This window comes from Azolla caroliniana, unplaced genomic scaffold, assembly GCF_043228905.1.
Source record: "Azolla caroliniana isolate FFs.n. ecotype wild unplaced genomic scaffold, voAzoCaro1.0.p SCAF_10, whole genome shotgun sequence".
Taxonomy (NCBI): domain Eukaryota; kingdom Viridiplantae; phylum Streptophyta; class Polypodiopsida; order Salviniales; family Salviniaceae; genus Azolla; species Azolla caroliniana.
Genome location: NW_028230445.1, coordinates 6,305,296 through 6,327,842, shown reverse-complemented (window position 1 = coordinate 6,327,842; position 22,547 = coordinate 6,305,296). Strand labels below are relative to the sequence as shown.

At 45.2% G+C, this 22,547-nt stretch overlaps 1 protein-coding gene across 1 annotated transcript; it reads right to left on the bottom strand.

Annotated features, from left to right (window-relative positions):
- Positions 1 to 336: 336 nt before the first annotated feature.
- LOC147858876 (cytochrome c) lies at positions 337 to 3,061 on the bottom strand. Its single transcript, XM_087326539.1, has 3 exons — positions 2,893 to 3,061; positions 1,111 to 1,244; positions 337 to 681 (listed from the first exon to the last, which is right to left on the bottom strand). The coding sequence occupies exons 1-3, from the start codon at positions 3,002 to 3,004 to the stop codon at positions 586 to 588; spliced, it is 342 nt and encodes a 113-aa protein (XP_087182665.1). The 5' UTR covers positions 3,005 to 3,061; the 3' UTR covers positions 337 to 585.
- Between the last annotated feature and the right edge of the window lie 19,486 nt (positions 3,062 to 22,547).

The following is a 22,547-nucleotide window of genomic DNA, read 5'->3' as shown; positions in this document are numbered from 1 at the left end:
CCTTTCATCACGACCTCAGTGTTTTAACTAGTTAAAGAAGAGAAACTCTACATTCACAGCTTTCAGTAATCAACATTATTAAGGCACAATCACACAACCATTAGAGCTAAGATTGATCTACGTTCTTAAAACACATCATACAGGCAGAGAGCTAATCAAAAGGTTTTTCACACAAAAATTTAATTCAGATTAGCCAAAACTCAATCACTTCAGTACCTACTGAGCATGAACCTGACCACCAAACTAATTGAAACTTCTTGAAACACAACACATACATCAAAAACTGAAACATTAGCACTCATCAAAATCCAAGATCAAACCAATTGTAGCAACAACAAAAAAATGGATATGTAATTTCATGTAGTAAGCTCAAGAAAAAATGGCTTATCAAAAAGAGAAAAAAGTTACTCAAAGGGTCACCAATGACCGCAAACAGGACACACATCAAAACATGGCATGTGTGCCTGCATAAATTGTGCAAACAATTTTTGGTTTATTGAAAGGGTTCTGAAAAATACTTCTAAACGGTATTTTCAATTCAATGCTCCTTCGTTATTGAAAGAGTTAAAGAGGCAATCATCTCTCTCATTCAGCAGTGGATGCCTTGAGGTACGAGATGAGGTCTGTTCGTTCTTGGGGCTTCTTCAAACCAGGGAACACCATCTTTGTTCCAGGAATATACTGCAAAAAAAAGATAAAGATCAACCATTGTACATGAACTCTCTAAATATATGCATTCTCGACCCTAGTCTCTTATGCCAATACACGCCATGACATAAATAAACAAGAATAAAATGTTACAATAATGCATGACAGAACAAAAAGCAAAACGTGAAATAAAACCATTTCGTCACCTCTCTTAATCATCCTATCACTTTAATTGTCTGTGGTTATAATGCATGTCATGACAAAAGAAAATCAGAATACATATCATATCTTTTTTCTATCAAAAGTCATCCATAATAGAGTTTTATCCAGAGTCATCCTATTCTTGCATTCCAGGTCACTGATGATAATGCATGTCATTATTCATGATAATACACTCTACAGTTCAGTTAGAAAAACGAATAAAAACTTTAGAGAAATTGCAAAACTTGAAGAGGATCTCACCTTCTTTGGGTTCAACAAATACTCGTATAGCGTTTCTTCACTCCATATTACGGCTTTAGTCTTGTTAGCGGTTGAATATGAGTAGCCTGCAGCTGTTCCTGACTGCCTACCGAAAAGACCACTCAAGTTGGGACCTGAAAAGAACCAACAATTACTTTGAAAACTTACCAACTTAAATTTCGTTATTACCCATAGTCATTAAAACCACTGCTAAAACAAACCATAATTGCTATAATATTATCAATAAGGTGAATTTTCATAAAAAGAGCTCCAAGATTTTGCTTAATGCAGAAAGGCTGAATCAATACAATATTGTTATTTGTCTCAGATAAAATGGTTGAAGTCTTGAGTCTTGAGAGCTACACAAATGCATTAACATCACCATCTGCCTCAGCAAACTTGCTGATTTGCAGCCACTAGTACATAGTCAATCTTTAATATTCAAATAATCGGCCCCGTATTCCTTAAATTGACTCTAATTATTCAAGTAATCAGTTTTCCTATTCCTTAAAACCGAATGGCTATTTTTTCATTTTTTTTATTCATGATCCCTATATTATTCTAGTCATATTTTCACATCGAATAACCGGTATTTATATTCAATAGAACTGAGCTCCTCTGCTCTCAAATGGCTGTTTTGTTCATGGTTTGATTCATGATCAGTATATTTATTTCCAAAATGCATCTACGTTCTTGAATCGTAAACATATTTGTCAGATGTCATTCCATTATCCATTCCTCAACATTCTTTATACTCATCTGGCTCAAGACATCCACAATCATGAAAATTGAATTTGAGTGATTTGCATAGTTCCTCACATGAGTATGCAACTCCATACATCTGTCTGTACGATAACCTGATCCTGAACCCTTCAGCAGAAGGAATATTACCATATATGCAGATAATTCATCTAATGGATATGCATATATATCTTTCATACAACTATGAGAGAAAGAAAAGCATGCACATGAAAATAATCCTCCATACCGAAATAAACGGTCTCCCGTTTACAGATTTAAAAAACTTTGATCGTTTATTAAAGTTAATGGCGTAATCTTGAGAGGCGAGCTAATGGATATAAATTACATCTCTCATGCAGTTATGCCAGTGGATTATCTGGCTCGACCGTCGAAGGAAAACGAAGAATGCAGGGGACATTCAAAAGAGACACAAACATTCTCGCACAAACAGATTTTGAGAAACAGATCTATCAGAGGTAATGGCATAATTTTGGAAGGAAAATCAAGAAAGACAAGAGGAATCTTCTAGAAAGAATGTATGTTTACCAAATAGAGGTCTTATATGAAGATTCCACAGCCTGGTCTCCGGGACAAAGGCCAAGACATTTCGCAAGGCAGACCAAGAAACACAGAGACGTAAGATAAAAACAAATACATGTATTGATACTTCGGGATGCATCAATCCCCATTGTACATAAGTGACAACGGGCTCTCGGAAGCGTACCAATCAAGAAAAATAAACGTTTCAACAAAGATCAGTAGCGAAACGATGCGCTATCCAGAAGAACGCAGATTTCTACTATTATCCTCTGTCTATAGAAGGCCATGATCCATCATATGTTTCGATGATCAATAATCCATACATTGATCTAAAAGAAAGCATTAACCTCTCGGTACAGGATTTAAAGTCCCGACCTTGGAGAACATAAAGATGCGGAAAGAAAGGCAGTTTCGACAGAGACAGGCAGATTCTGTGGCGAAAGCAGAAAGAAATGAGGAAGAGAGCAATGGAGGGAGGGAAGGTGGGGGGGAGAGAGATACCTTGCTTGTGTCCAGCGCCTTTCTCGACAACATGGCACTGTGAGCACTTGGTCTTGAAGATCTTCTCTCCTGATTTGGGATCTCCGGCGGGAGCATCACCGAAGCTGGCCATGGCGAGAAGACAAGACAGAAAGACAGACAGACAGACAGATTAGGGTTACTGAGGCACGAGACAGGCAGGCGCACAGAGAGAGGTAGGCAGGCGTTTGCTAGTAGTAGTACATATTTTAGGGCAAAAGCGAATAGGGTTTCGTGAAGAGCACGGAAACGTGTGTGTGGTAAGTTGCTAATGGTCCGACTCGGTTTCGGTTCGGTTCGGTTCGGTTCGGTTTCTTTTCCTTGAAACCGAACCGAACCATCTATTTATAGAAAACAAAAACCAAACTGTTTATAATGAATCCTATCGCAACTCAATCACTCGCCATGTTTATAATAGTTGTGAGACGATTGCCGAAAAACTAATCCGCCCGAGTTTATATCGTCAATTCCCCCCCCCCCCCCCCCCCACCTCGGAGAAACAAGTCAAATTACGAGTGTACATGATTATGACCATCTTGGCCCAACCAACCCCACCCCAGATAAAAACAAAACAGAAAAAAAAAAAAAAAAAACTCCTTGTTCTATCAGTAGGACAAAAATAAGCGACCATCCCATATAATGCCGAACCCATGGGATGTTACATGAATTATCAAATCTCCTGACCAATGTCGACTTACTGCCAAAGAAACGGGATTTCTATTCTCAATGTTTTTGCGAAAAAGGGTTATCTTACAATGTGGCGAACGATGAAATGGTGGTGATTGACAACATGGCATCGTCCTAGTGCTGCTTCGGGAGCAACACTAGAAGCATTATTTTATTCGTCACATACTTGATGGTCAATGTTTCACATAAATAAGCCAGCTTGAACGGTTTGATGGACTGGAATGACATGTTGAAGGTAATTGTGGAGACAATGCTTCCACTTCGCATGGCCCTCCACCATGCAATTTATTGTCATTGAATGTTACGTGTAGATCTTCACAATCATCACGAATTTGTGCGCATGGGCCTCTAGAATCCATAATACGATGATTGTTGATTTACAAAATAAATAAAACAATGTTGCAAAACAATACAAAAACAATTCGATGTTCTTCTCATTGAAGTGTATAAAGTGATTTTTGGCTTATGGGATTGTATAATAGCAAAGTTGCCTTCAAAAGGGTTGTGGTATTGGTAGCATGAATATGCTCATTAGTCAATCAAAAGAAAACATGTATAGAAAACGAAGAATCACGCAATAAAAGTACTTCATATTTTATTTAATTTGAGCGGCTCCATAGAAAACACGTTTTCATTTTTCCCAAAAGGAATTCTTTTAGAAGCTTACATTCATAGATGATGAATTTTTATAAGAAATGGTATTGATTGTCTCGTTATGGGCCTAATGTGTATACATTCTAAGGAGAATATCATAAATGCACCTTGTATCAATCGGAATGTCAATTCTACCCTAGTAGTATTGAAAACACCATAAGTCACTCTCATTGTAATAACTATTCTATGTCTACTTATTTTTCACGTTCATTACATATCGGATGAACAATGGAATTCTTTTTAATTTTTCACTCTACTTCTTTGGGATTTGTTATAGGTCATTATGGCTACAACCATTGTAATGTTTTCAGCTTAATGATTTCATCATGTATACAGAACTTCTACAGATGAAGAATAAAAGTTTTTTGAAAATAAAATAAAAAATAACTATTCCATGTCACCTACATAATTCACATCCTTTAACCCGAGTAAAGCAAGAGAGGTGCGGCATGTGAATCGAAAATGAAGATGAAGGAAAGTCCAATCAATCTTAAAGGATTGTTACAAAACTCAGTTAAGCAAATTTAGTAAAATTGATACTATTCGGGGATATTTGGTTCAAAAACAAATGTATTGTGATTCTATGGAAACAACGGTGTAGACGAGTCTTCTCCAACCAAACTGCGCATCCAACAAGGTTACTGCAAGAGATATGGAGTGAAATTGTAACCACTCTAAAGAGCCAATATGATGGCCTCAATGGCAACTCCGATGGAGTTGAAAGACAACGAATAGCCTTCATCCAACAATGGTCGTCCTCTCCCTTTCTTGAGTCAGTGGGCATCCACATAAGATGGAATTATCGTGTCCCTACAAGGATTTGTACATAATCGTCTCATTTGTAAAATTGTATAACTAATGGAAGGAGTTTTTTTTTGGAAAAAAACAAAAAACAAATGTATTGTGACTTGTTCAATCTAAAAATTTAGTTAAAGCAAATATTTATATGCATCTTCTAAGTCAAATAACTCTACGATTAATACAACAAAAATTTAACAATATGTTTCATTATGTTCTTGTAAGCATGGAGGCTACCTTTTCATTTTGAGTGAATAAGTGATACCCATGTATGTGACAACATGCTTGATTAGAAAATACATTATAACATATTATGCTCAAATTAATTTGTACTATATAAGATTTTCTTGGCTTCACATCATAATGAAAAGAGAAAGCAATTCAATTGTCTGAGAAAAAAGCCATTAATACAATAACCGACTATATAATACGATAATTGTGTTTGAGAGACAAATTCTCTCTTATGTTAATGATGTAACACTATTGTTTACTGTAACCTTACGTAATCCATATGCATAACCTTAAGGACCAATCCTAAATTTATTTTAATGGTTTACGGGTAGGATAGCTTGGATATTAGCAACATTTATCCTAGGAACGAGGACAAACCAATAAGGACCTATGATTCGTAAGAACACATGGTGGTCTAAGAGTCTTAGTAGTTGGATTATATAAAGAGAACTAGCTACACTTGGCATTACAACACGCCCAACCTAAACAAGTGAAAATCCAATGGGTATCCAAGAGGGACTCAAGAAGCACTCCTATGAACATTTCCATCCATATACCTCCCAAACAAATATCCACACAAAGGCAAACCATGACATTTGAGTTGGTCAATATACATAAGGTCTTAGGTTAAGGAGTGGAAATTGGGCACGAGAACAAAATGGCATGTTCGAAAACAAGTGATGACGGACCAAGGTCAATATGACAACTAAACCTAAGCAATACTATTTACCCAAAAATAACCCTAGGTGAGTAAATGCTAACACCCCTTGCAAAAATATCAAATTCAAACCATAGGTTGGAGCCCTTAGAAGAAGGACATTGAAGCCTGTAAAGAGTTTTGGCATGGATAAAAAGGGTTTGGACCCCTTGCGCTCAGACCCAAAACCATCATACTAACATATAATTACTAATTTATTCTTCTTCAACATATTATTTATTTTATTTGCCCCCCCCCCTTTCCTCTCCTTGATTACGATTTTTCTTCCCCTCTATCTTTATCTTTTTGCCTAATTTCTACCCTCCCTCACTTTTTGTCCCACAACTATAACCACACAAACACATGAAAGCATGTTGCCAACACATTCAAACATAGCACATGAAGGTCCATGACACACATTCATTCAATCATACACATACATACAAACATTTATGCATACACACACATTCATGAAATCATACACATGTGCACAATTTCATATATTTATATGCAAACACACAAAAACATGCTACTAGTCCATGGAAACATACCATATGAAGGTCCATGCACACACACTCGTTCAATCATACACATGCATACAAACATTTATGGATACACACATTCATTAAATCATACACATGGCCATACACATATGCATGATTTCCAATATTTATAAACATTCACACAATCATACACATATACTTTATACACATGCATTCATACAATCTTTTTGACATTACACATTCATGCACATATATTTATTTATACACTCATACACATAGGTAACTACATTCAAACATTCATTTATACACACACATTCATTCATTCATACAAACATTTATATACATTGTTCTCATTCACACACACATATGTATATTATATCATAAATACATTCATAGACTCAAAATTTTGTAAGCTCCCATAAACACCCATAAAGCTCCCATAAATACGAAACAAATATAGAAGACTTTCCCTAGAATCGTGTACATTGTGTGAAGGATATGTAAATAATCAGGTTTAAATAAGTCGCCTATTGATTCACTTACACCCTAAGGTGAGTGCATAGAGGTTTGCCACACACAAAAGAAAATTCTCACAATAGTGCAATTTTTTTAAATGAAAAGAAAATACAAAACAAATATAGAAAACTTTCCCTAGTATCTTGTATGTCGTTTAAGGATATGTAAATAATTAGGTTTAAATAAGTCTCCTATTGTTTCACCTATCCATAACAACGATCGAAAAATGGTTCAACCCGTATAAATGTTACGCAACTCCCGTTGATTGTTTTCAACTCGTTCAATCTCTCCAACACAAACTTGAGAGAATGGAAGAGGGTTAACTTGCTGATCAATTAGCCTGGCAACCAAAACACGATCCCAAATCCCTAATATATTTACTTGTACAACATGCTTCTCTTCACTTGGCTATATTCTCCTCATCCTAAGATCACAATTGATCAACATGTGGACTTCTTCTTATTTCCTACCTTGTATAAAGATAGGATGTTGGCTAGTCTACAACCATCCCCAACAAATCCACAGGCAGTTTCTATTATTTGCCGGATTTATTCATAGAAACTCATACTACTACATATTTGGGTGTTATCGACACCCTATTTTTCCCAAAAAAAGGTCATTATGTGACGCAAAAAGCATGCGTCACTAACTGGGTCACTTAGCAATGCTTACATAAAAGATGTGACATTCCCACATTGGATCATGTCCCACACTGATATGGTTCAAAAACACATCTCTTTCAATTTTTTCTAAAAAAATATAAGAAAAGGGGGGATTCATAATCCCCTTTTCAAATCAAGGAGGAGGATCATCCTGTTTTTGCACGCGTTGCTCTGCTCGATGCTTCTCGGGATGGGAGGGGCAACACAACCTATACAGAGATATGTAGGTATTAGGGTTAGTTTTGCATATAGAGATTTAACAAGCAAATGTATATGCAAATATACACATACACATGTTTTCATCAACAAGCCTACCCATACACACAAAAACAGGGAAGACGACATACATATATATAAATACACACACATACATCACCAATCCTACATATGCACACATAAATTAACAAGCAAAAGTACATACAAATATAGACATACACACATACATCAAGCACATGGCCATTTTGCCCGTAAAAAACATCACCTAATGAAAATGTTCGTCAAGTGACATATAAAGTTAAAATTTCCATTTTCATGTGAAAGGCCCCTAAAAATTATGCATGTCAAATGACATGCTAAAATTCTATTTTCCATATGTAGATACTGCATGTACTGTGGAATCTCAAGCCGATTCCAGTATCGAGAGCTCACATCCCGAAGTTGATGGAGATACTCAAGCAAAAGGTCGAAATGGGTATCCTCGAACCATCGAGTGCCCCTTATTCGAATCGGTGGTTTACAGTGCCGAAGAAGAACGATACATTGCGCTTCATTCAGGACCTGCAACTGGTCAACAAAGTGACCATTCAGAATGCAAGGGTCGGCCCGACGATTGATGAGTTCACGGAGGCCTTCGCCGGAAGGTCAATCTACTCGGACGGGGACCTATACTCAAGTTATGACCAATTCCAACTAGCCGTGGAGAGCATGTATATCACGACGATGCGAACCCCTCTCGGCCTAGTTCAGATGTGTACCCTACCGCAAGGAGGGATCAATTCGGTGGCACACATGGTGAACGCAATGAATAAAGTATTGAGGGATTGCATCCCGGAAATCACCATGTTGTTTTTGGATGACATCCCGATCAAGGGATGTCCGGAGGATGTAAAGGACAGATTGATTGGAGCGGACAAATGCCGAAAGTTTGTCACGGATCACATCTCTGAATGCGAGAAGATACTGCAGAGGCTTGAGGGCACTTGGTTTGCCTTCTCCGTGGAGAAGTCGTCTTTCAGACAATCAGAGATCCTGGTGGTCGGTCACCTGTGCAGACCATATGGCCGGAAAACCGTCTCCGGCAAAGGTAGAAGTCATCTTGGCGATGAAGGAAGAGTGAAGGTCGGTCACGGAGATCTGTAGGTTCCTGGGAGCATGCGCCTTCTACCACATTTGGATTCCACACTACGCCACATATCATCTGGCGGAGCTCGACGAAGTGAGGATTTCGACACCATTTGCAGGGAAACGGATCAAGGCCTTCAAGAAATGGCATGAACTGGATCCGGATCCAGAGATTGAAGACGAAGGCGTAGACGAGGGAAACGAGTCGGATGAAGACCTGACCGACGACGGATTAGGTGAGGAGGAGTGAAGAGTAAGCCGGAATCCCCACCGCTTCACTATGTGGCACATGCCGGAGGATGTGCAGTTTGGTGGGGGTGGATGTCGTGAGGAATTTCGGCTACTAGGAGAAAAGGTGACTTGAGAGCGCGTGAACGGGTTGTGCATTGATGCACTCGAAATGTCTTTGTACAATCATGTGTAAATAAGTTAGGGTTAGTTTAAGTGTTGAGGAATACTAGATAGGAGTGATTCGATAAGTACTTTAAGGCCACACACATAGAGAATAAGAATAATATCTAATGGAGGAAATTAACGGAAATCTCTGCCTGAAAGCGGATTTCTTTATGATGATGTAACGACCTCCCCTTGCTCTATAAAAGGGGAGGTTTTGAGACTGTTTGGGGCATCCACGATTTGGGAGGATGAAGTGTTGTCGGTTTGAGTGCCGAGCTCTCTCTCTTCTCTCTTTACCTTGTTCTCTGTACTGACTCCAAGAAGAAGGTGAAGCCTCTACTCGTGTAGGAAGCTCGTGAGCTCCCGACTAAAGGTTCACTGTCCTGAGTTTCTTTGTGTGTGTGTGTGTGTGTGTGTGTTTTGAGAGTGCGTAGCTCTGATACCGGGCAGGTCCGGTTGTACTCCTCTTTGCATAATCTATTTCATTTCATTTTATCTGATTGCTCTCTCTGTCTTGCGTATGCATCGCCATTATGTCTCAGTCTATGGCTCGCGTTTACCCAAGTCACGAGCCCGTGTGCTTGCTGCTTGTTATCCAACGACCGGTCCGAAACAAAGCACGTCTCTGACCCTACGCACTCACTGTCCGACGTCCGAGAACCGATCCGAACTGTGTATGTGACCGTTAACCGATCCAATGAAAATATCTGGAAAACCTTCCTACTCCCACCGGTTCTTTGTTCCGAGACCCTCGTGGTCCTGCCCCGTTTTGATACATCCACGTGGAATACCACGACAACACCTTCCTACAATGCACGTTAGACGAGGAGGTGTACTGTTAGGAATTCGGTCCCTCCGAATGGGATCTGGATGAGAACCGGAGGAGCCGGATCAGACGAGTCGGATGAAGGAACCGGATGAGACCCGGAAACCGGATCGAGTGAATCCGGATGGATCCGATGCAAACCGGATCAAAGGACATATGTGTAAATATGTTTCATGGTTAGCCTATTGAGGTTATATTTGTAAATAGCCCAAAATGTCATATAAGCATAAATATGACTTAGGGCAATCACTTTAGTTATAGATGTTGTATATTGTTGTATATAGAGAGTGAGTGTGTGAGAGAGACATACATAACTAGTTTTCTGTTTGTAACCGCCATTGGCAAAGACATAGAGCTCGAGGTCGTTGCCTCTGAGTCTCATTTTGTATTCCTCCTCTCATAGTGATGGTTGGAGTCCGTGGGCTCCCGTGGTTTTTCCCGTTTAGGGTTTTCCACGTAAACATCCCGTGTCATCTCGGTTTTAGTTTGTTATCTTCTATTCCTTGTTGATTACTTGGTTGTGGCTGAGCGTTATTTCCGCACAAACTAGTATCATAGCGAACAAAGGAAATGGAAGAATCATTTGGCGGCATGTTCAAGCTCACCGATTCTAACTACCTAGTGTGGGAGTCAAAGATGAGCTTGTGCAACAACTTCAATGAAGAAAGTAAGGTTCATGTGCTCTGGGAAAAAATCGGCACCTTGCTGGAGAGTAAAAACGTCGTAAATCCGGTTTCAGTATTCCGGAAATTAGTGAGACTCCAGTATCAGGACGGATCCAGCATGGCAGAGCACATGAACACATTTCAAGGGCTCATAAATCAAACAATTTCTCTTGAAGTACCTCAAGCCGACGAGGTACTTGCAATGCTCCTGCTTGATTCCCTCCCGGATAGTTGGGAGACGCTAGTTGTCACTTTGGGCAACACTGGGCCAAAAGGAAAGCAGTTGTCCCTAGCAAGGGTAAAATCAAGCTTGCTAGATAAAGAAACTCGCCAGAAGGACCGGGAGTTCGGAACCGATCCGAAGGCCTTGGTCACGGAAGATGACCATTATCGGGGAAGAGCACGGTATCGGAGTCCCCAAAACCGGGACAAATCGGGGACGAGGTCGAAGTCAAGGGGGAGGCCTACTTGCTTCTAATGTGGGAAGCCAGGGCACTTCCAAAAAAATTGTCAGCATTTCTGGAAAGAGAAAGGAACCAACATTGCTAATTTGAAGAAGGGTTCGGCCTAGAACGGTTCAGACCGGAAAGGCTCGGATCGGAAGGGAACGTCGACAATCACGACAAGTGAAGAAGAACCGCTCCTCATCACCAAGGAGAATGAGTTAAACCTTGTCGGCGACGAGACAACGTGGGTCGTCGATTCCAGAGCATCGTTCCACCTGGCACCTTACTGGAGATCACGGTTCTAATCCTACACAGCCGGAGATCACGGTTGTGTCCGGATGGGGAATGAAGGGACCTGCCGAATCATCGGCATAGGAGATGTGTTGTTGACGACATCAACCAGATGCAAGTTGCTGCTGAAAGAAGTCTGACACGTTCCGCAGGTTCGGTTGAACCTGATATCAGCCGATCAAGTAGATGATGAAGGCTACACGGGTAGCATCCGGAGCGGAGTCATGAAATTCAGCAAAGGAAGTTTGATCGTGGCTCGAGCCCGGAAGATCAACACGTTGTATCTGATGCATGCCCGGATATTCGGGGAAGAAGTGAACATAGCATCCGACACTACCGGTGAGTTGTGGCACAAGAGACTATGTCATATGAGCTAGAAGGGGATGAGAAGACTTGCTGAAGACAACCTCATTCCGGAGGTGAAAGACATGCATCTTGAGAAGTGAACCGATTGCTTGGCAAGCAAGCAAAACCAAACCCCCTTACGGTCAAGACCACTGATGAGACGAAATGCACCACTGGAGCTGGTGCATACCGATGTGTGTCAAGTGGACACGAACTCACATGCTGGATCAGAGTAATTCATGATGTTCATAGACGAACACAACCGGAAGTTGTGGGTCTCACCGCTGAAGACAAAGGATCAGGTGCTATCCGTTTTCAAGGAGCTCCACACGAGAGTGGAAAGAGAAACAGGCCTGAAGTTGAAGGTGGTTCGAGTAGATAATGGAGGAGAATACCGGGGGTAGTTCGAGGAGTACTTCTGGTCGAAGGGAATCCGGCTCGAATTTACCGTGCCGAAGATGCCGAAATTGAACGAGTTGGCTGAACGAATGAATCAAACCATAATGGAGAGAGTCTGAAGCATGCTAGCACATGCCAAGTTACCCAAGACGTTTTGGGTTGAGGCGCTGATGATGACAACCTATGTGATAAACATATTGTTGAGAATCAAGCTCAACTTGGTCTAGTGTGTGAACTCACCTTGAGAGTGAAGAGACACTCTAACGGTCAAGAGTCACCATTATGTCACCACTTTGTATTCTAACATTAAGTATGAGTCATAGAATCATATTCTATGACACATAACTTATGAGCTTTCACATTCCCCATGCTCCATGAGGCTTGTAGTTAATGAAGAGAGAGGGTGACTACATAAAGCACCCTCCTCCCACCATGTATAATGTTGAGTCTTTCTCCTTTGTCAATATACTTTTACCTTGCGTATTCTCTGTGTTTCACGCTCTCTCTCTCTCACACACACACACACACATAACTCACATCTATTCCGCTTCACAAGAATCCATCTCTTGATTCTTTACATGGTATCAGAGCGATTTGGTAGCTCGATCTAGCCCATTCGCCTCATCGTGATCGTGTGTTGTGCTCTACGCCGACGACCAAGAACCGGCTCATAGCTATCGTAGCTTCGCTACATAGCTCGCATTCGAAGAGAGAAGAAGAAGAAGAAGAATCGACATAATGAATACTCAAATGGGGAGCACTCTTCCTACCGAGAAGTTGGATCGAAACAACTTCGCATCTTGGGAGTACAAGATGCACCAATACCTTGTCGGACAAGGCTATTGGAGCTACATCAAAGGAGCGCATGAAGACCGACCCGCCGAAGTGGCTCCCGGATACGCGACATGGGAGCAAGCTGCAAGCCGCGTGATGTATTGTTTGGCGACATGTGTTCACGACCACATGCTCGGTTACATTCGAGAAGCCAAGACGCCAAAGGAGGCGTGGGAAAATCTACGAAAGATTTTCGCCGCCAACACAACCGCGAGGAAGCTTCAACTCCGCCAAGAGTTGAACACCATTCAACAAAGGGACATGTCTATCACGACATACACTTTGAAGATCAAGGAGCTTTGCGACTTGCTCGGCTCAATAAGCGTAAGTATAGATGATGATGAGATAGTGCAAATATGCCTCGGCGGCCTTGCACCACGGTTCGGCGCGATGCGAACCGCCGTTCTAGCACGGGAGAAATCTCCCTCCTTCTTCGAGCTCCAATCAATGCTATTGGTCGAAGAAAATCACGTGCGTACAAGGAGCAATGAGTCGGAAGGCCACATGCTCTACACACACTCTAATGGAGGAAGAGGATGCGGATGAGCGAGAGGCCGATTCGGCCAAGGACAAGGCGGACGAGGTCCGACCTATGACAACAACTCCCAATTTTGGCCGCAAAACGGAGGCCAACGAGGAACCTTTGCAAGAAGGGGGAACTTGCACACCGGCCCGAGCCGTCAAAACGCAACCGAATGCGGATATTGCGGAAAGCTCGGCCACCACTAAGAAGAGTGCCGAAAGAAGATGCGTGAATCGGCTTCCACAAGTCGACAACTCACAAATTACGCGCATAATTCCGACTACGAAGAGTATAGCGGAATGTACGGGCATAACTCCGACTACAAAGATCGTGGCGGAATGTATGCACACAACTCCGACTACGAAAATCGTGGTGGAAAGTATGCGCACAACCCCGACCGTGGCGGAATGTTCATGATGAAACATAGAGCAAACTCTATGTCGGCCGCTACCTCAACTAGTGCCTCCGGTCTGGAAGACGTATGGTTCGTCGATTCCGGTGCCTCGAACCATATGACATCGCATCAAGAATGGTTCCGAGAACTTCGAGAGCCGGACCGACCTGGCTATGTCGAAACCGGAGACGACACTACGCACCCGATTCGGCACATTGGCAATGTTCCGTTCGAAAAAGAAGGTAAACAAAATTACATTAAAAATGTCTTGCATGTACCGACCATTACGAAGAATTTGGTCTCCGTCGGCCAAATTGTAGAGCAAGGGATGCAAATTCGATTTAATCAAGGCGGTTGCTTCATCGAAAAAGAGGACCGACTCATCGCACACGGACGAAGAGAGGGCCGGATGTTCATTCTCGATTCACGCGAGATGAAATCCGCCATGTTCGCGAAAAACATGAAAGTCGACTCCGACATAGAGCTATGGCATAAGCGAATCGGCCACATCAATCTCAACAAACTCAAAGCAATGAAATTGAAAGGAGTCATCATCAGACTCCCGACATTCAAAGAGAAGGAGATTGAAGGTGTATGTGAAGCGTGCCAATTCGGCAAGCAACACTGACACCCATTTCCGAATGAGCGGAATGTGAGCAAAGCGTACTCGACGTAATTCATTCCGATGTATGGGGTCCGGCTAAAACGGCGACATTCGGCAGATGCCGATATTACGTGCTATTCCTCGACGACTTTTCTAGGCACACTTGGATCTACCCGATGTGGCAAAAGAGCGAAGTGTTCGGACACTTCCAAAATTTCAAGAATGAAGTCGAGAAAGCCACGGGCTGACATGTACGATGCCTTCAATCGGATGGCGGCAAGGAGTACTTCTCGGACGATTTCACGGTGTATCTCCAAAAGGAAGGAATTCGGCGAGAATTCACTTGCCGACACACTCCGCAACAAAACGGAGTAGCCGAGCGCAAAAATCGGCACATCCTTGAAGTAGCACGGGCCATGATGAACGAGAAGCATATGCCCAAGTCATATTGGGCCAAAGCGGCAAATACGGCCGTCTACCTAATGAACCAGTGCACAACATCCGGCGTGCACGAGGTCGCTCCGCACGAAAGATTCTTCGGAAAGAAGCCGAATTTATCACATGTTCGGATATTCGGCTCCATTGCATACGTGCACATCCCCGACGAGAAGCGTCAAAAGCTCGACCCGAAGTCGGAGAAATGTATCCTTGTAGGATACTCACTGGAGCAAAAGGGGTACAAGTGCTACAACCCCTCAACTCGAAAATCTCGGGTAAGTCGAGACGTCGTCTTTGACGAGTCCGCATCCTGGTACGCACTAGAGACAACTCCGACTCCGACTCCACTCGACCCAGAATCCGCTGAACAAGAGATAGAGGATGAAGATCATTCTACGGGCATGTTCGAAGAAAGTCCGATCACGACTGTTGTCTGTCTGGCCGGACTAGCCTCAACACAGGTGTCTATCCGACACTTCTCCAAAGGGGTGGTAAGGATTGGATGCTAGGTTACACGCATAAGATGATTACAATTAAGCACAGACGGTAAACAATACGAGATACAGATAAACACGTAATAATTACTATTGTATTACTTCCGTCCCCAACCCTTTACAATTCATCGGATCCTTTTATAGGCATCCGGCAAGGTTACAATCGGTGCGCTTAGGCAACCGACATCCGAATCGGTCCGGATCCGGATCGGTACAACTGTACCGAATCCGTCCCTCCGAATAATAATTCTACTATTATTTACTTCCTATTATCCGATCCGATTCCGCCTTCCCACTTGTCCTTGCTCTTCTGACCGGCCAACACATGGCACGCCCGTGGGAAAGTGCCTTGCACTTCGAATCCACTCCCGGCCTCAGTCTTCCTCCAAAATATCGAGCACACTCTGCTCGATGGTGTCAAGTGGTGCTTCTTCCTCCTGTTCCTGTTCCTTGCCTGCCTGGTCTCCGACCTCCGGTTGGGTAGGCTGTTCCGTAAAAATTTGCTGCTCCGGCTCTGCTTGATTCTGTGGTGCCGGTGCTTCCTCACCGCTTCGTCCGGGTTCTTCCTGTTCTCCCTCCGTTCCTGGCTCTGTTCTGTTACCGGTGTCGCTTTCTCCGGTCTTGACTAGTCGACTCGATATGCCTCCTTCCTCTGCTCTGGTGTCTTCCGGTCTCAGCTCTTCTTCTTCTCCGGCATCGGTCTGCTCCTGCTCTTCTTCAAGTTCGTCTTCGGGTATTCCTCGTCGGGGTTGTTTGGTGTCGGTTGGTTCATCTGCAGCCGGTCGCTCTCCCTCACTTATCGTGATTGGCGTCGTTCTTCCCTTAGCTTCCTGTCGTAACCGGTCCTGCTCGTATCTCTCCAACTCCAACGGAGTTGCGAGCTGCCCGTCATCCAACCTCTCTACCAACCCTCGGATTTCTTTGAGGTGTTCTTCTGCTAAAGTGTAGAAATCCTCCGACAATTCTTCCCGAATGGCGACGATACTTTCTTCATCCATCTTGTAGAACTTGTCACCGGTCTTCCTCCGATTCTCGGCATCCGCTCGGAGTGTCTGCAGCTCGGCTGCCTGTTGTGACCACTCCTTCCATAGCTTTTCCGTACTTTCATTGATGCTTGCCTGAGCTCGGGTACTCCATCCTGACATGATGAGCTTGATCCGGTCAACCCCTGCCTTAGCATGCGCATAAGCTTCCTGCTTTTCCTTCCTTGCCCGTTTTATAATGTCGGCCATTATCTGAGCCTGGGCCTCGTAATATGCTTTCTGCTTTTCATAGGTACTCTGCAGTTTGCTGATCGTGAAGGTCGATTTTTCCTTTTCTTCATTCCTGATCTTGGTCAGGTCCAGCTTTTCCCGCCTTAGCGCCTCTAATTCCTTCCTTCTCTCCGTTGCTTGGGCTATTTCCGCCGACAATGCTTCCTTGTTGGCACTGACCTCATCCATCGCTTTAGCCAGGTCTAATCGGGTCTCTTTGAGCTGTTCTTTCAGCTTCTCTATTTGCCGGTCGTAGTCTGCTGCCCGTTTTTTGTTGTCCGACTCGGCCTGCTTGTGATCTCGGTAGAGACGGTCGGAGTCCTCCGTCTTCTGCTTCAGGCGTCGGGTTGCCTGAGCTCTTAACCGATCGTCCCGGTCCTTCTGTTGTCGGAGTTCTTCCTGCAGTCGTTCTATCTCTTGCTCGGCATGTCGACGTAGTCGGTCCTTCTCCTTCTGCAGCTTCTCTTTTTCTTCTTGCAGTCGGTCATTAGCGGCTCGACCTTTCCGGAGGCCTTCTTCCATTTTTCGTCTGTCGTCCTCCACCGCTTTCCGCTGCTCCCTTTCTCTTTCCCTTAATGCCTCCTGAGCTTTTAACTCCTCTCGTAAGGTTTCTATTATTTTTTCGGTCTCAGGGCCGGTTTGCAAGGCTACCGGTTCCGGTTCCGGTTCTGGTTGCTTCCTTGTTGTCCCGACCGGCTCGGTGACAGCTTGTGCTTGTTGAATTCCTTCCCTTGCCTGCAACAGCTCCCCTTGCATTTCCTCGATCTGTGTTCGGAGCGCGACCAACTCCTGAGTTGTTGTATGCGTCAGCTGTTGCCTACACATTTCTTCTTTCTCTAACTGGTCCGCTACTCCCGATAACTGCTCCGAAAGCCATCTCAGCCATTGTGGCTTTGTTCTTCCGGTGTCGGGGTGGCCTTGCTCACTTAAGTCAGGCTGATTTTCCGGCCTCTTCTCTGGCTCTGGCTCCGGCGCTTGTTCCTTCTTCTTCTCTGGGATGACCGGTTCTCTGGAATCCGGCCCAACTGGTGTCGGTGCTGCTTCCCTGGGTACGGGTTCCGGTACTGTTTCCGCCTCAGCTACTGGAGATGGTCCTTGCGCCCTCTGCTGAGTTCTGTCCACTGGTGGAGCTGGTCCTTTCGCCCGTTTCTCCTGACCTTGTCTTGCTGGGAGTCTTACCAGTGGTTCGGATGAGTCTTCTGTTTCAGCTTCCTCCTCCGGTGCGGTTACTAGACGGACCTTTTGTATAAAGACCTCTGGTTCCGGTTCCGGTCGTCGCAGCGTTATATGGATTGGTTTTCGCGCTACCGGTTCCTCCTCGGCCGATTTCCCTTTGCCTTTACCTGCCGGTTTTGCCTTTGTTGTCGGTTCCTGTTGCTGTCAGGATGGTCCTTCCCCCTGCTGTTCTGCTTCTTGCTGGGTCCATCCGGGGGTGTGTTTCTCCAAGATCTGTCGGCGCTTTGTGACCTTTTTCGGCGTCGTCTCCTGCCGACCTCTTTTCTTTTGTGTGATGGGGAGCACCGGTGGGACTAACACCGTTAGCCATTGTGCTATCCCGGCCCATGGCTTTTTTCCTTCCACAAGATTTTTGATGGCCTCCTTCAATCCTTCGGTTATGAAATGGAGCCAGTCTATTTGTAAGCCCTCGTACGCTGCTATTAAGAACGCTGCCCGGTACTTGGCTATGGCTGGGGGACGGGGATTCACGAATCCGTATTCCATCATAGCGCGGGCCACTTCTCCGAACAACAGGTTCTCTCCGCCCTGCGTTCGGTACGCCTTGCTGCTGATAGAGTATTCCCCGAAATATTCGAACAGGATTTCACTGGAAGGGTTTTCGATTGTTTGAAGTCCTCTTGCTTTGATCCCCGTGAGCGCCTGCACCGCTCCTTCCGTGACTTCTGATATATCGATCGATGCTGCCGCCTGCTCTGGTTCTACGTGTGGTGGAGCGTCGGCGATCTGCAGCAATCCTTTTAACCCGTTCTCCCTCATCCATTGGCGTGCCTCTTCCGACAGTACCATTGTTTCGAATTCTTCTTCTGCTGCCTGTTGTTCGGGATCGCGCTGTGTGTGCTTTGTGCGTCGGGTCGCTCTTCTGTGCTTCTGCGCCTGTATGTAGGAAAATTCGTAAAAAGTGAGCCCTTCGCAGGCCTGTGTCTTATATAGTGGGTTGTGCCTCGAGCCGCCCTTTTTCGTTTCCCGCGCATGTTCCTCTCCCGCCATAATTAGTATGTCCTTTCTTGTTTGCCGCGTGTGAGTGCCCACGTTCCATGCTTTAAATAGCAAGTACGCGCACGTCCTTTTTTAATGCATGGCGCCTCTTCATTGCATGGTGGCGCTCCCACCTCTTGTGATCTCCCCATCATTACTATGATTCGCGTCGATTTTGCCCACGTCATTTATTATTATTATTATTATTATTTTGCTTGGACCACGTCATTTGCTGGTCCCCCCCGATTTGTTCGGGTCGGTTCGTGTGGATACCGGATCCTTCTGTCGGTTTTCCAGGATAGTCTTCGTCAGTATCGGTGTCGGTTCTTCCTCGGTCCGAATATCTTCAGCAGCGTCTGTCGGTGTCGGTTCCTCATCTTGTCGGATTTCCGGGTTTCGCTTGAACGGGTTGGCTGGCATATTTCCCTTATACGGCTTTAGCCGAAATCCATTTGCCCACTTGCCGATGACATCTCCAGACAACGTGCCGAGCTGATACTCCTTGGTGATCCAGAACGGTCCGGTCCATCGAAACCGCAACTTTCCCGGCATGTTCCCCATCCGTGTCTGGAATAGTAGTACCGGTTTCCCGACTTCGAACTCCTTTTCATTGCCACGCCGGTGTCGGTCCACGAAGGCTTTTCTCCTCCTTTGCTCCAGTTCGAGTTGTAGTAAGTTGGCTATTCGGTTTTCCTCTAATTCCAACAACATTGCCAGCCGGATTCGTTCGGACTCGTTCTCACTTAAGCGCTCCTTCACCTGAATCCGTAAGCTGGGGATCTGGAACTCTACCGGCATGACCGCTTCTAACCTGAATGCTAGTCGGAACGGGGTTGTCCGGATGCTGGTTTTGTACGTTGTTCGGTACGCCCATAGCGCGCTTTGCAATTTCGTATCCCAGTCGGTCCGGTTCTCGTTGACGATTTTTCGTAGGATGTTCTGCAGAGTTTTGTTCGTTGATTCCGCTAGTCCATTGGCTTGAGGGTAGTAGGGTGTACTCTTTTTATGTACCACCGCGTAAAATGACGTCAGGCTTTCTACTACCTTCCCGAGAAAATGTCCTCCTTGGTCACTTATAAGCTCGATCGGGCAACCATACCGGCACCATATGCACTCGTACAGGAACTTTGCCGTGGACGCGGCCGTGTTGTCCCGTAAGGCCTTTGCTTCTACCCATTTGGTGCAATAGTCGGTCGCCACTATGACATACCGATTTCCGGTTCGCATTGCCGGTGATTTGAAGGGACCGACAAAGTCCAACCCCCACTTTTGAAACGGTTCCAAGGGCAAGACCGGGTGGTGTGGCATCCGGGCCTGGTCTTTGGGTTGGCCCAGTCGTTGACACAAATCGCATTCTCTGCTATACTTCACGACATCTTTTAGGGTGGTCGGCTACCACAGTCCGCTCTGCCATATTTTCCGAGCGGTTGCGTCGCCGGCATAATGCCCGCCGGCAATTCCACAGTGGGCTTCCCTGAGGATTAGATCCTTCTCATCGCTCCGCACTGCTCGTCTCCAGATGCCATCTGCCCCCTTGTGATAGAGGGTGTCTCCAACCAAGCAGAAATGTCTACTTCTTACTGCTACCCTTTTCCTTTCATCGCGGTCCATGTTCTCCGGGGGAACTCCGGTGCTCAGGAATTGATGCATCTCAGTTAGCCATGTGTCTTCATTGGCTACCGTTGTATCCGTTGCCGGTTTCGTCGTGATCCGGAACAATTCGGCGTCGAGAAACTCATCCTGGACGCCGTCCCCTGCTTCTCCGGATTCGAGTCTGCTTAGATAGTCTGCTACCGCATGCTGCGCCCCGGGTCGGTGGAAAATGTCGAATTCAAATTCCTGTAGTAGCAGTGTCCACCGTGCAATTTTTCCCGTTAGGGATGCCTTCGAGACCAGGTAGAGTAGTGCCGAATGGTCGACATGGAAGGAAAACTTCCTTCCGAGCAGATAGTGCCTGTACTTTGTGACACTATACACCATTCCCAATGCCTCGCGTTCCGTCGTAGAGTAATTCCGTTCGGCTTTTGAGAGTTTCCGGCTTGCGTAGTACACCGGTCGGTACCATTTCGGCTTTGTGAGTTGCATCAAAACGCTGCCGATTGCTACGTCCGACGCGTCGACGAAGACGTGAAAGCTTTTACTCCAATCCGGCGGTTGCACCACCGGGGCTTGCGACAGCATAACCTTCAACACTTTGTAGGATTCCTCCTCCGTCTCCGCCCATAGGAAGGGTACCCTATGTACGGCGGTATGTAACGGTGTAGCGAAGTCCGCGAGGTGCCGTATCATCCGGCTATGCCACCTTATTTGGCCCAGGAACCGGCTTAAAGCCTTTGCGTTACTTGGTGCTGGTGCATCGAGAATCGCCTTGACTTTATCCGGATCTACCGCGATTCCTTCCTTACTCACCACGTGCCCTAGCAAGTTGCCGCTTGCCACTCCAAAGACGCATTTGGCCGGATTCAGGCTCAATCGGTACTCGCGGCACTTCTCCAAGCATAGTCGGAGGTGATCGAGATGCTCTCCGTGCCGGCTGTAGACCGCGAAATCGTCAAGGAAGACCTGCATAAAACCGGGGATATATTCCCCGAAAATTTCCATTATTATCCTTTGAAAGGTCGCTGGAGCCGTCTTTAGTCCGAACATCATCACGACCGCGACGAACACCCCCCATTCCGTCACGAACGCTGTCTTCTCTTGGTCGGCCGGGTTCATTCGTATTTGGTTGTAGCCGCTAAATCCATCCAGGAAGCTGTAAACTTCGTGCCCGGCTACCGCATCTAACACCCCGTCCGTAAATGGTAGTGGAAATGCATCGGTCACTGTTGCGACATTTAGTTTTCGGTAGTCCACGCATACCCAGATTTTGCCGTTCTTTTTCGGAACCACCACTATCGGACTCAGCCAGGTTGCCTGCTTGACCGGTCGGATAAATCCGACCCGGAGGAGCTTATCAATTTCCTCCTTCACCTTTGCCGCATAATTCGGATTCATCCGGTACCTGCGTTGAGCAATCGGTTTCGCGTCCGTACTTAGGTGAATTTGGTGCTGATAGAGCTGGGGTCCAGCCCTCGCATGTCTTCGTACGACCACGCGAACACATCCTTGAAGTCTGTTAACAATGCTACCATTGCCTTCTTTTCTTCCTTCGGCAATTCCTTTGCAACATTTACCGGTCGGGGCTTGTCTGTTGTGCCGAGGTCCACCTCCTCGAGTTGGGATGCTTTTACCCTCTGGGATATCGTCATTTCCCTCTCTAGGGATTCCTGCGCTTGTCGCAGTTCCCGGATCGCCGCTTGGTCCGGTTCTTCCGGCGTCGTAATGTACGGTTCTACTGCCGCCGTGATATCCACCTCAAATAGTGGGACGATTCGTGGGTGTTCCTCGAGGTACCGCTCGACTTCCTCGTCCGGTAATCCCTCCAAC